The sequence below is a fragment of the Ahaetulla prasina genome, chromosome 1, assembly GCF_028640845.1.
Source record: "Ahaetulla prasina isolate Xishuangbanna chromosome 1, ASM2864084v1, whole genome shotgun sequence".
Lineage (NCBI taxonomy): Eukaryota > Metazoa > Chordata > Lepidosauria > Squamata > Colubridae > Ahaetulla > Ahaetulla prasina.
In genome coordinates, this window is record NC_080539.1 from 370059696 (window position 1) to 370073996 (window position 14301).

Genomic DNA, 14301 nt, shown 5'->3' on the forward strand with positions numbered 1-14301 from the left:
CAGGGCGGCTTACACTATGTCAAGCAATAGTCTTCATCCATTTGTATATTATATACAAAGTCAACTTTTATTGCCCCCAACAATCTGGGTCCTCATTTTACCTTATAAAGGATGGAATCCTGACAGTGTGGACTTCAATTCCCAGAATTCCTCAGCCAGTCATGGTGGGGAAAGGCAGCTGGGGAATTCTGGGAGTTGAAGTCCACCCGCCTTAAAGTTGGCCAGGTTAAGAAACACTGCTTTAAGGGTACTACAGGCTCCTCTGGATGAGAAAGCGGTTTTTCCTTTCTGCTGATGCTAGCTGTCACCCCCGCCCCGTGTGTCTCCTTAATCCTGATTCCCTATCATTTCCTATTTGTATAGGTAGTTCTCAATTTACAACAGTTTGTTTAATGACTGTTCAGAGTTACAATGTCATTGAATAAAGTGACGTGTGACTTCTTTTTTCACACTTACAACCGCTGGCACCGTGGCACAAGTTGTGGTCCCATGATCAAAATTCAGATGCTTGGCAATTGGTTCATATTTATGATTTATTTATTTATTTTATTTATTTTATTTTGTCACAACAATATATGTAGGTATCATACAAAAGATTATATAGTATATAAACACATATATGAGTAAATATAAGGAGGTATAAGCATATATATAGGAAGAAGAAAAGAAAAAAAACAATAGGACAGGAACGGTAGGCACGTTTGTGCGCTTATGCACACCCCTTATGGTCCTCTTAGGAATGGGGTGAGGTCAATAGTAGAAAGTTTTTGGTTAAAGCTTTTAGGATTATGGGAAGAGACCACAGAGTCAGGTAAAGTATTCCAAGCACTGATGATTCTGTTACAGAAGTCATATTTTCTGCAATCTAGATTAAAGCAGTTGACATTAAGTTTAAATCTATTAGTTGCTCTAGTATTATTGCAATTAAAGCTGAAGTAGTCTTTAACAGGAAGGACATTACAATAGATGATTCTGTGAGTTAAGCTTAGGTCTTGTCGAAGGCGACGGAGTTCCAAGTTTTCTAAGCCTAGGATTTCAAGTCTGGTGGGATAAGGTATTTTGTTGTTTTCAGAGGAATGGAGAACTCTTCTTGTAAAATATTTCTGGACACGTTCAATTGTATTGATGTCAGAGATGTGGTGAGGGTTCCAAACAGGCGAGCTGTATTCTAGAATTGGTCTAGCAAATGTTTTATAAGCTCTGGTTAGTAGTGTGGTGTTTTTGGAAAAGAAGCTACGCAAGATTAGGTTTACAACTCTTAGAGCCTTTTTTTGCTATGTAGTTGCAGTGGGCTTGGGCACTTAGATCATGGGAACCAGCAAACAAAGTCACTGGGGAAGCCAGTTCACTTAACAACCGTGTAACCAACTTAACAGATGCAGGGCTTCGCTTAACCACTGGGGCGAGCCAAGGTCGTAAAATGGAGCAAAACTGAATACATGTCTTGCTTAGCGACAGAGATTTTTTTGGGCTCAGTTGTGGTCATAAATCAAGGGCTACCTGGAACATGAAAGTGAGGATCTAAGAAAGATATCATGAAGTTGTTGGCACCACACTGCAAATCCTACAGATCAACACGATTGGAAACAGCGGTGCTACCATAGTTGGTTCCCAGACTGATAAAGGTGGAAGTAAGGTTGGTGTAAACAGGCCACTGTGTATTTTCCTGTTAGGGGGTAGTGAGAACCACTTCCTCCTGGGCCCAGAGGAATACAGGTAGTCCTCGATTTACAACAGTTCACTTAGTGACCGTTCAAAGTTATGACGGCACTATAAAAAGCGACTTCTAATAATAATAATAATAATAATAATAATAATAATAATAATAATAATAATAATAATAATAATAATAATAATAATATTTTAATTTGTATACCGCCCTTCTCCCGAAGGACTCAGGGCGGTGAACAACCAAGTAAAATACAACCACAGACAAATACACTATTAAAAACAGCCCTTAAAAAACTTATTCAATTTGTCGAAAAAATTTAAAATACAAATTACACCCATAAAACTACAGAAAGTTAAAACCCAATTAAATTAAATTAAAATTTTAAAATCAAGCCAGTCCAGCCATACGAAATAAATAGGTTTTAAGTTCGCGGCGAAAGGTCCTAAGGTCAGGCAATTGTCGGAGTCCAGGGGGAAGCTCGTTCCACAGGGTAGGAGCCCCCACAGAGAAGGCCCTCCCCCTGGGGGCCGCCAGTCGACATTGTTTGGCTGACGGCACCCTAAGGAGTCCCTCTCTGTGGGAACGCACTGGGCGCTGGGAGATAGAAGACGGCAGTAGACGGTCCCGTAAGTAACCCGGTCCTAAGCCATGGAGCGCTTTGAAGGTGGTAACCAATACCTTGAAGCGCACCCGGAAGACCGTTTTTCACAGTTATGACCTTTCCAGCATTCCCATGACATTCCCGTGTGCTCAAAATTCAGGTGCTTGGCCACTAACTCATATTTATGAGCCTTTCGTTGTGGTCCGCCAGCAGCCTGCGGAGCTGGCAACGGAGTCGGACAGCGATGAGGCTGAAGAAGAACATGGGCCAGTCCTGGAGGCTGGGGAAGGCCCGGATGAGGGCTCTGCGTCGGAGGCAGAGGTGGGGCCAGGGACATCTGGGACTGATGTGCAAACTCAGGAGCCTCCAGAGGCTGACAGTAATGAGGCAGAAGAACAGGAGGAGCCTGTTCCTAATGCACGCATGAGAAGAGCTTGCCAGAAGGCAAGAGCAGCTCAAGCAAAGAGGACGACTCAGGAGTAGGGCCAAGAGATGATTGGCCCCTCCCATAAGGTTTAAAAGACCAGCAACGGTGTTTGGGCTTTGCTGGAAAACAACATTGGTAGCTTTGTCTTCTTGCATTTATTTTGTATCGGTGTCTTCTGAACGTTTGCCAAGAAAGGCCTTTGGCAGTTTGCCTAATTGAACCAAGGTTGGTGATAGGACTGAGGAATTTGTGTTGGGAGGAATTTGTTTTAATTTAGTTGAACTACGCTGGGAATGAAGTAATTCTCAGATGCTCGAATAAAGTTTGTTTGTTTTTTCACGGACTGAGTTTCCTACTACCTACTGGGGCCTGGGTCACAACACCTTTGCTGTGTCCCAAGCACATGGGATCCCCCTTTTGCGACCTTCCGATGAGTAAAGTTAATGGGGAAGCTGGATTCACTTAACAACCGGGTTACTGACTTATCAATTGCAGTGATTCACTTATCAACTTTGGCAAGAAAGGTCGGAAAACAGGGCAAAGTTCACTTAACAAATGTCTCACTTCACGACAGAAATCGTGGGCTCAGTTGTCGTAAGTCGAGGACTATCTGTATTGTCTCTAAAGGGGAGAGAGTTCTTGTAGCTTTCATAATCTCAATCACTAAGATATTTCTTACTGGTTTTCTCTTGGATTATATCTAGTAAAAAAAAATGTGGTTTTATTTCATATTTAAGTTATAATTTTTCTATTTTACACTATGAATAATTTTCCAATACTTTTGAAGTTTTTTACATATCCACCACATATGGTAAAATATTACTTCTGTTTGGTGGCATTTCTAAAATTTGTTACTGTATGATTTATCTACATGTTGTTGTTTTTTTAAGTTGTAGTTTAGAATAAAATGTTATAGATATAATTGATAATTTTTCTATTCTTGTACTGTGACTATTTCTTTGAAAATTTGCATCCACTTTATCTTCCTGAGGGTAGAACAAGAAGCAATGGGTGGAAACTGATCAAAGAAAGAAGCAACTTAGAACTAAGGAGAAATTTCCTGACAGTTAGAACAAGTAATCAGTGGAACGACTTGCCTGCAGAAGTTGTGAATGCTCCAACACTGGAATTTTTTAAGAAAATGTTGGATAACCATCTGACTGAGATGGTGTAGGGTTTCCTGCCTGGGCAGGGGGTTGGACTAGAAGGCCTCCAAGGTCCCTTCCAACTCTGTTGTTATATTATATTATAATAACAAATCTGGCCAAAGAGAACTCTGGGATTACAGTTAGACCTCGACTTACGACCGAAATTGAGCCCCAAAGTTCCATGGCTGAGCAAAAAAAGTTGTTCAGTGAACTCGACCACTTCCTTGCCACCGTTGTTAAAATGAATCGCTGCAGTTGTGAAGTTAGTAACAATAGTTGTTAAGTGAATTTTGTTTCCCCAAGTATGGGACTTCATACTTCAGGACAGGGGTGAAATGCTCCCGGTTCAGACCGGATCGACTGATCCGGTAGCGATAGCGGCAGGTGGTTCAGAGAACTGGTGGAAAAAATCCCTGCCCCCCACCCCCGCCATGCCCCCCCCAATTGCCCGGTCGTTCACTTCCCCGCTTGCCGCTTCTTTTAAAAAAATGCTTTTAAAAGGTTAAAAAAAAGCCTCTGACGATCACAGCCGAGCCGCTCAATCATCAGAGCCTTTTTTACTTTTAAAAGTATTTTTTAACAACCTATTTGACCGAATAGACTGTAAAAACAGTGCTTTTAAAAGTAAAAAAAAAAAGATCGCACGCCACAGCTGATCACCCCCCCACCACGTGCTGTTCTACTTACCCTATGCCTCCTTTTCGTGTGCACACACCTCAAATTTGGTGCGTGGCACAGCGCGCATGCACAGCCAGCGAACTGGTAGTAAACCTCTGTGGGGCCTCTGTGGCTCAGACTGGTAAGACAGTCTGTTATTAACACAGCTGCCTGCAATTACTGCAGGTTCAAGCCCCACCAGGCCCAAGGTTGACTCCGCCTTCCATCCTTTATAAGGTAGGTAAAATGAGGACCCAGATTGTTGGCGGCAATAAGTTGACTTTGTATATAAATATGCAAATAGAATGAAGACTATTGCTAACATAGTGTAAGCCGCCCTGAGTCTTCGGAGAAGGGCGGGATATAAATGCAAATAAAAATAAAAAAAAATAAAAAAATAAAAACCGGTTCAGATTTTGCCGCTGCTTCAGGAGGTCTGAAGGTCGTAAACAGGACTCAGGGATACTGCAACCGTCATAAATACGAGTCATTTGCCAAGTGTTCGAATTTTGATCGTGCCACCAAGGGGACGCTACAACGGTTGCAAGTGTGAAAAACGGGTCATAAGTCACTTTTTTAGTGCCGAACAGTCACTAAATGAACAATTGTACCATGTTTCCCCGAAAATAAGACCGGGTCTTATATTAATTTTTGCTCCAAAAGATGCATTAGGGCTTATTTTCTAGTTAGGTCTTATTTTCTAGTTAGGTCTTATTTTCTAGTTAGGTCTTATTTTGGGGGAAACAGGGCCACTGGTGGCTCAGACTGGTAAGTCAGTCTGTTATTAACAGCAGCTGCTTGCAATTACTGCAGGTTCAAGTCCCACCAGGCCCCAGGTTGACTCAGCCTTCCATCCTTTATAAGGTAGGTAAAATGAGGACGCAGATTGTTGGGGGCAATAAAAGTTGACTTTGTATATAATATACAAATAGGATGAAGACTATTGCTTGACATAGTGTAAGCCGCCCTGAGTCTTCGGAGAAGGGCGGGATATAAATGCAAATTTAAAAAAAATACGGTACTAAATATATCCATCTGGTTGACAGTCTTAACTGGGGCTTATTTTGGGGATAGGGCTTATATTACAAGCATCCTGAAAAAATCATGCTAGGACTTATTTTCCCGTTGGGTCTTATTTTCGGGGAAACAGGGTAAGTAGAGGACTGCCTGTCTTGTGTTTGGAAAAAGATTGCTTCCATTTGAACAGCCGCCAAGGAGGTGAAAGGTTTCTAGCTGGTTTGTTGGTTGCCAAATAAGAGACGGTAAGACGGTTGTTGCTCTCTATTTCCCCTTCCGTGGTGCTCTCTGAGGTCGGTTGATTCCCTGAAGACATTTCATCACCCACCTAGGTAACATCATCAGGGCATCTGTGAAGAAACATCTGCAAGAAAACAACCAAGCTCGGAGAGCACCCAGGATACCTCAGGTCAACCCTTGAGCTACAAATATCCTCTTCCATTAATTCCACTCTTTGGGTAGCTTGGATTCCATCTAAAGAAAAACGCACAATGATACGGGATGTTGGGAATCAGAAGAAAGAGCTGCAGACCAGGGTGGGGTTCAAAAATGTTAGCAAGGGGTTCTCTGCTCGGTTGCTGGGTGAGCGTGGCCATGGTGGGCCTCTTGCACCACGGTGGGAGGGCGTTTTTGCCCTCCCCGGTGTTGTGACCAAGGCCCAAGTAGTGATTACTAAACACAATTCAGTCCTCAACAAACTGATTTTATTAAAACAGCTGAGAATGAATTTGTTCTCAGTTTAGTCCGAAACAAAATTCTTAATAACCAGTCCCTCGGCCTTATCACCAACCTTTGATGTCTTTTGGCAACCTGCCAACGGCTTTTCTTGGCAAAACCCCCACAAAGTTCAAGAAACTCTCCCACAAAGCTGCAGATGCTCCAGTCCAAAACGCTGCAAATAGAATGACTGCAATCAATCACTCCAGCAGGGAGTGAGTCCCAGATGGGAAGAATAATCCCAGCAAGACAAGACAGGCACACAGTAGCACGGCAGTAATTCAAAGAGTCAGGAGGAAAGGCCAGGAATGCAGGCCACAACTCCCAAGACCAGATTAATTCAGTGTTTGTTCCGGACAAACCTTCCTCCCGACTGCCTCTCCTTTAAACTCCATCCCCAGGTGTGCCTTGTGAAGGGAATCGGGGCCCTTTCCTTCCTCCTAAGCCACGCAGCCCACGTTGCTCTCTTCTGCGTTCTTTCCTGCGTGCCCTAGGATGAGGAGGGGATGGGCCTTCATCTTCATCTGAACCCCCTCTCCCTTGCTCTACCTCTCCCCTGCTCTTCCCAGCCTGCCTTTGCCGTTCCCCAGTTTCCTCCACAGCCAATGGAGCCACTCTTTTGCTCTCCGTCAGCTGTACATCGTCCATCTCAAATTCAGACTCCGACAGGGGCATGACAGGACATTTTGGGCTCTACCGTGGTCGTAAGTTGGGGACTACCTGTAAAGGCAATGGCTGTGCAACCCTCTCCGCACAACGCAGTATATGTTCCCTGTTGTGCAGCCATGGAGCAATTTAATCCAGGTTTAAGGCTGCTGGGGGGAACCTGGATGATTCACACAACCTCTTCTCTTTCTCCTTTCCCAGGTCCCAAGCGAGATGTTCACGCGGCCAAACGCTTCATCCTGGAGATGTACGATGATATCTTCCACCAGGTTCTCGACGGGCCTCTTTGTGGCGATTCCCCTTCCGCCTTCCGATCCCGGTTCCTTTACCACCATTACACCTGCGCCACCGACACGCAGAACATCTGCGCGGTTTTCGCGGATATCAAGGACGCCGTTCTGGCCAGCTACTTGGAAGAGTTCAACCTGGTTTGAAGAGGCCGGCTCCAGCTGCATCGCGGAATTTGCTGGGCGTGCAAATCCAGATGCGGCGTCGGTCGTGAGAAACCGGGGCTGGCGAGAAGCTGGATTCACAAGGAAACATTCCTGTGGATGTACCAGGGTGGAGAAAGCTACTGTTTGTCATATCCTTTGCCCTCTCTTCCTGTGGGAACTTTGGATGGAACGTGAGGGGGTGGCAATCTAAAGTCTCCCCGCCGAGAAGGATTTTTTGAAATAACGTTGCAGCTCCACCACTGAACGAGAGACGTACAACTTAACAGAATCACAGAGTTGGAAGGGACCTTGGAGGTCTTCTAGTCTAGTGGTCCCCAACCTTTCGGACCTCAGGGACCGCTAAATTCATAATTTTAAATCCCGCGGACCACTAATAGGATCTGCCTAATGACCGCCTGGGTGGGTGTGGCTAGGGGGTCATGTGACTGGGTGGGCGTGGCTAACTAGTTGTCACTCATATCGAAGGGTGCCTCACCAGCCTCTACTCACCCCTCCCCTCCCAGCTTCTCCTCCCCTGCCTGCCCGGACTCCTTAGGGCCCCAACAGGAAGCAGTTGTTGGAGCAAGCAGCCACCACATGAAAGAGCTTGCAAAACAGCTCAGTTCAAATTTGATCTGACCGAAAAGGAGGCTCAGTAGAAGCACCTCACTGAGGACTGGGAGCATTGGCTTTCCAAGAAGAGGGAAGACCTGCAGGAGTGCAAGGCCAGGTAAAATGGAGCGCAACTCCCGTTAATAGCTGTCTTGCTTAGCATGGCAAGTTTTGGTCTCCATTTCAGTCGTAGGTCGAGGACTTGCCTTTATTCACACAGGTAGTCCTTGACTTACGACCACAATGGAACCAGCATTTCTGGTGGCTCAGTGAGACATTTACCGTCAGTCCTGCTCCGTTTTACGACCTTCCTTGTACAGTTCTTAAGTGAACCGTTGCAACTGTTAAGTTAATTCTACGGTTGTTAAGTGAATCCTTAACAACCGTAGGGCCTCTGGTGGCTCAACAGACTAATGCAGTCTGTTATTAACAGCAGCTGCTTGCAATTACTGCAGGTTCTAGTCCCACCAGGCCCCAGGTTGACTCAGCCTTCCATCCTTTATAAGGTAGGTAAAATGAGGAACCCAGATTGTTGGGGGCAATAAGTTGACTTTGTATATAAATATACAAATAGGATGAAGACTATTGCTTGACATAGTGTAAGCCGCCCTGAGTCTTCGGAGAAGGGCCGGATATAAATGCAAATAAAAGAAAAGAAAGAAAGAAAGCCAGTTCCAGGCCATGATATAAGGTCCTCCGGCTCTTTGCCACCAGCGATGCTTCTCTCCAGCCTTCACCCAAAGCCCTGCACCAGGAGGCCGAAGCAGACCCCAAGTCAGAATTTCTATCCCCCTCCAACCCACACAAAAAGACCCCGAAGGAGGAGACTCTCTGCAGTAACACAGTAATATAAACGTTCATTGCACATATCTGTCCCAGGCGGTGCCGTGTCCCACTCCTCCGCTGACGGCCGGGTCAGGGAAATCCGAATCAGGCGTGCCTCTGCAGCTCTGCCAAAGTCCTAGCAAAGTTCTCAAGGCAGGCAGGAGACCAGAAAGTGACTTCAGCAAGATATGTTTAGACTTTGCCTGACTCAGAGAATGCCAGAAAGCAGGTCCTTTATATAGGCCATGGGGTGTGGCTCCATGACTCAGCACTTATCCAGGCCTGCCCCTCCCTTCCTTCTGTTGCCTCCGCCTATCAAGTCTTCTGACGTGAGGGTCACTCCAGTCTGCAGCTGTTGGCAATTGACCTCCCTCAGGCTCACCTGCTGTGGAGGAGGGGGAGGGGTCTAGCTGCTCCGTTTGCCTGGGCATGGAGCCAGAACTGGGGGCTGGAGGTATTTCTTCTTCTTCAGCCTGTCTGGGCATGGAGCCAGGGCTGGGGGCTGGAGGTATTTCTTCTTCCGTGTTCGGAAGCAGATAAGAAGACCCCGGCTGAGGTGAGATTGGACGAGACACAACAGGCGGCGTAGTTTGAGGACCCCCTGATTTAGTGCAATATAAAAAATGCAAATAATTTTTCTGCGGACCACTAAAATTTTCTCACGGACCACCAGTGGTCCACAGACCACCGGTTGGTGACTGCTTTTCTAATCCAACCCCCTGCTCAAGCAGGAAACCCGGCACCATTCCAGGCAAACCGTTTCCAGTCTTTTCTTAAAAGTCTCCAATGATGGAAACGTCCACAACTTTTGGAGGCAAGCCGTTCCGCTGATTAATTGATTAAATTAATCAGTGGAACGGATTAACGGATTAAAGCCTTAGTAAGGCCACACCTGGAAATACTACATCCAGTTTTTGGTTACCGCAGGACAAAAAAAGATGTTGAGACTTTGAAGAAAAAAAAATGCAAAGAAGAGCAATTAAGATTAAATTAATTAATTAATTAATTAATTAATTAAGCAATTAAGGGCCTCTGGTGGCTCAGACTGCTAAGGCAGTCTGTTATTAACAGCAGCTGCTTACAATTACTGCAGGTTCAAGTCCCACCAGGCCCAAGGTTGACTCAGCCTTCCATCCTTTATAAGGTAGGTAAAATGAGGAACCCAGATTGTTGGGGGCAATAAGTTGACTTTGTATATAATATACAAAAAGGATGAAGACTATTGCTTAACATAGTGTAAGCCGCCCTGAGTCTTCGGAGAAGGGCGGGATATAAATGCAAATTAAAAAAAAAAAAAGGCCACACCTGGAAATACTACATCCAGTTTTTGGTTACCGCAGGACAGAAAAGATGTTGAGACTTTGAAGAAAAAAAAAATGCAAAGAAGAGCAATTAAGATGATTAAAGGCCTGGAGACTAAAACGTATGAAGAACGGTGGCAGGATTTGGGGTTGGCTAGTCTAGAGACAAGAAGGACTAGCAGGACATGATATTCCAGTATCTGAGGGGCTGCCACAAAGAAGAGTGAACACCAAAAGGCAAGAGAAGAAACAATGGATGGAAACTAATCAAGGAGAGGCGCAACCTGGAATTAAGGAGAGATTTCCTAACAGTGAGAACAATTAACCAGTGGAACAACTTGCCACCAGAAGTTGTGGGTGCTTCATCACTGGAAGTTTTTAAGAAGAGACTGGACAGCCATTTCTTCAAAATGGCATATAACATAACATAACATCAGAGTTGGAAGGGACCTTGGAGGCCTTCTAGTCCAACCCCCTGCCCAGGCAGGAAACCCTACACCATCTCAGTCAGATGGTTATCCAACATTTTCTTAAAAATTTCCAGTGTTGGAGCATTCACAACTTCTGCAGGCAAGTCGTTCCACTTATTAATTGTTCTAACTGTCAGGAAATTTCTCCTTAGTTCTAAGTTGCTTCCTTCCTTGATCAGTTTCCACCCATTGCTTCTTGTTCTACCCTCAGGTGCTTTGGAGAACAGCCCGACTCCCTCTTCTTTGTGGCAGCCCCTGAGATATTGGAACACAGCTATCATGTCTCCCCTAGTCCTTCTTTTTGTTAAACTAGACATACCCAGTTCCTGCAACCGTTCTTCATATGTTTTATCCTCCAGTCCCCTAATCATCTTTGTTGCTCTTTCTAGAATCTCAACATCTTTTTTACATCGTGGCGACCAAAACTGGATGCAATATTCCAAGTGTGGCCTTACCAAGGCATTATAAAGTGGCACTAACACTTCACGTGATCTTGATTCTATCCCTCTGTTTATGCAGCCCAGAACTGTGTTGGCTTTTTTAACAGCTGCTGCACACTGCTGGCTCATATCTAAATGGTTATCCACTAGGACTCCAAGATCCCTCTCACAGGTACTACTATTGAGCAAGGTACCACATATACGGTACTGGTGCATTTTGTTTTTTTGGCCTAAATGTAGAACCTTACTTTTTTCACTGTTGAATTTCATTTTGTTAGATAGCGCCCAATGTTCAGGTCTGCTTGAGCAGGAGGGTTAGACTACAACAGGGGTCTCCAACCTTGGCAACTTTAAGCCTGGAGGACTTCAACTCCCAGAATTCTGGGGATTCTGGGAGTTGAAGTCCTCCAGGCTTAAAGTTGCCAAGGTTGGAGACCCCTGGACTAGAAGACCTCCAAGGTCCCTCCCAGCTCTATTCTCATTGATTGATTGAATTGTTCTCACTGTCGGGAAATTTCTCCTTAGTTGTAGGTTGGTCCTCTCCGTCATTAGGAAAGCCTCGTCTTACAAGAACTAAAATGTTGTGAGAGTTGACCGAGTGATACAATTTGACCCCTGACGAGAAGGAGAACATGAAACAAGAGCAAGCCAGCCGGAGAGATAAGGAAGTCGACTCTGAAACAACAAGGGGAGATAAGAAAGTGAACTCACGCACAGCATCTCGGGGCGTTGAACCCAGCAGTGGGAAAAGGCAGCTGAAGTTACGCAGAGTGAAATGTGTGACCAAACGCGCAGCTATCGCAAGATAAAATGAAGGGCTGGTGGGAAAACAACAGAACCGAATGATTATGTAGATAATAATGTGGATTATATACTGTATGTCTGTCTGCGTGTAGCTGTGGTTATATATCCGTGACGGCGAACCTGTGGCCCACGCAGCCATATCAGTGGGCACACGAGCTCAGCTCCGCCAGCTGATTTTCGGGCCTTCTGGGCCCACCAGAAGTAGGGAAACAGGCTGTTTCCTGCCCCCGGAGGGCCTGGGGGGTGGTGGTGGGGAAGGCCCGTTTTTCTCTCACACCTGGCTCTCTAGGAGTCTCTGGAGGCTGAGGACAGCAAAAAAGTCACCTCCTGTCCAACCGGAAGTTGGCAAACAGGCCATTTCTGGCCTCTAGGGAGTGGGGAAGCTTTCGTTTTCGCCCTCCCCAGACTCACAGAGAGGCTCTGGAGCCAGGTGAGTGAGAAAAACGGGCCTACCGGACCATCGCGTGCCAGGAGCGGGATGTGTGTGTGTGTTTCGCATGCGTATGCGCAGGGCACGTAGAATTACGGGTTTGGGCATGTGCGCGGGTGACTCCCCTCCCCCAACCTCCTGACCCGCGATGACAAAAAGGTTAGCCATCACTGTTATATATGAACGTACAGCTAGCCCTTCACTTACAACCATTTGTTTCGTGCCATTTACATTTACTACACCACTGAAAAAAGCGACTTATGGAAAAGTTTTTCAGACTTAACAACCCTTGCTGCATCCCCACGGTGACATGATCGAAATTCAGACACGTGGTGAATGGTTCATTTTTATGATGGTTGCAGTGCCGTGTGTGTGTGTGTGTGTGTGTGTGTGTGACACAATCCCCTTTTGGGATCTTCAGACAAGCAATGTGGAAGCCACATTTGCTTTACAACCAGGATACAAACTTAACCACGGCCGTGATTCACATAACTGTAGCAAGAAAGGTCGCATCTACAGGTAATGTAAGTGTAATCTGCTGATTAATATGCAGGTAGGTGCAAGTGTGTGTGTGGCATGATTGTGTGTGTGTGCGTGTGTGAATGCTTACACAATTGCTGTTAATAAAATGTTTGTAGGTTAACAGAGTCGTCCATTTTGTGTTTTGGGTGTTTTGGGTGAATTGAGCAATTCATTACAGGGGGAGAAGGAGGAGAAAGAGAAGAGGAAGAGGAGGAGAGGGGAAGAGAAGAGGGAGGAGAGTGAGGGAGGGAGAAGAGGAGGAGAGAGAGAAGAAGAGGAGGGGAAGAGAAGAGGGAGGAGAATGAGGGAGAGAAGAGGAAGAGAAGAGGGAAGAGAGAGAGGAGGAGGAGAGGAGGAGGAGAGGAGGAGGTGAGGAGAGAGAAGAGGAGAGAGAGGGGAGAAGAGGAAGAGGGGAAGAGAGGAGAATGAGGGAGAGAGAAGGGGAGAAGGGAGGGAGAGAGAAGAGGAAGAGTAGAGGGGGGAAGAGAGGAGGAGAGTGAGGAGGAGAGAAGAGCAGGAGGAGGGGGAGAGAAGAGGAAGAGGAGGAGAGGGGAAGAGAATGAGGGAGAGAAGAGGAGGAGAGAGGAAGAGAAGAGGGAGGAGAGTGAGGGAGAGAGAAGAGGGGGAGAAGAGAAGAGGGCAGAGAAGAGGAAAAGTAGAGGGGGGAAGAGAGGAGGAAGAGAGAAGAGGAGGAGAGAGAGAGAGGGGAGAAGAGGAGGAGAAGAGGAAGAGGAGAGAGGAGGAGGAGGAGGAGAGGAGAGAGGAGGAGAGGAGAGGAGGAGAAGAGAGAGGAGGAGAGAGGGAAGAGAAGGAGGAGGAGAGAGAGAGAGAGAGAGGAAGAGAGGAGGAGAGTGAGGAGAGAGAGGGGAGAAGAGGAGGAGAGGAAGAGTAGAGGGGAAGAGGAGGAGGAGAGAGGAGGAGAGAGAGAGGAGAGAAGAGAGGAGAGGAGAGAGAGGGGAGAAGGAGGAGAAGAGGAGAGAGGAGAGAGGAGGAGAGGAGAGGAGGAGAGTGAGGAGAGAAAAGGAGAGAAGAGAAGGGACAGGAGAGAAGAGGAAGAGTAGAGGAAGAGGAGGAGGAGGAGGAGGGGAAGAGGAGGAGGTGAGGAGAGAGAAGAGGAGAGTGAGGGAGAGAAGAGGAGGAGAAGAGGAGGAAGAGGAGGAAGAGAGAGGAGAGAGGGGAAGAGGAGGAGAAGAGAGAGAGAGAGAGGAGAGGAAGAGAAGGAGGAGAGAGGAGAAGAGGAGAGAAGAGGAGAGGAGAGGAGGAGAGAAGAGAGGAGGAGAGGAGGAGAGAGAGGGGAAGAGAAGAGGAGAGGAGGAGGAGAGAGGAGGAGAGAGGAAGAGGAAAAGAGAGGAGGAGAGAGAGAGAGAAGAGAAGAGGAGGAGAATGAGGAGAGAGAAGAGGAGAGAGGAAGAAGAGAAGAAGGAGGAATCGGCAGCACCGTTTAAAGAAAGGGCTGGGAAGTGGCTCAACAGGCTAATGCAGCCTGTTATTAACACACAGCTGTCTGCAATTACAATTACTGCAGGTTCGAGTCCCACCAGGCCCAAGGTTGACTCAG

General features: G+C 46.3%; 1 protein-coding gene across 2 annotated transcripts in view; it reads left to right on the forward strand.

The window, feature by feature from the left end:
* The window catches only part of LOC131188348 (guanine nucleotide-binding protein subunit alpha-15-like), a 48660-nt gene extending 37790 nt beyond the window's left edge, over positions 1-10870 (forward strand). For both annotated transcript variants that reach the window (XM_058163571.1, XM_058163572.1), the window contains one exon: positions 7107-10870. In XM_058163571.1, the coding sequence (XP_058019554.1) occupies positions 7107-7339 (233 nt within the window). In that variant the 3' untranslated portion in view covers positions 7340-10870. The remainder of the gene's footprint in view (positions 1-7106) is intronic.
* Positions 10871-14301: the final 3431 nt, after the last annotated feature.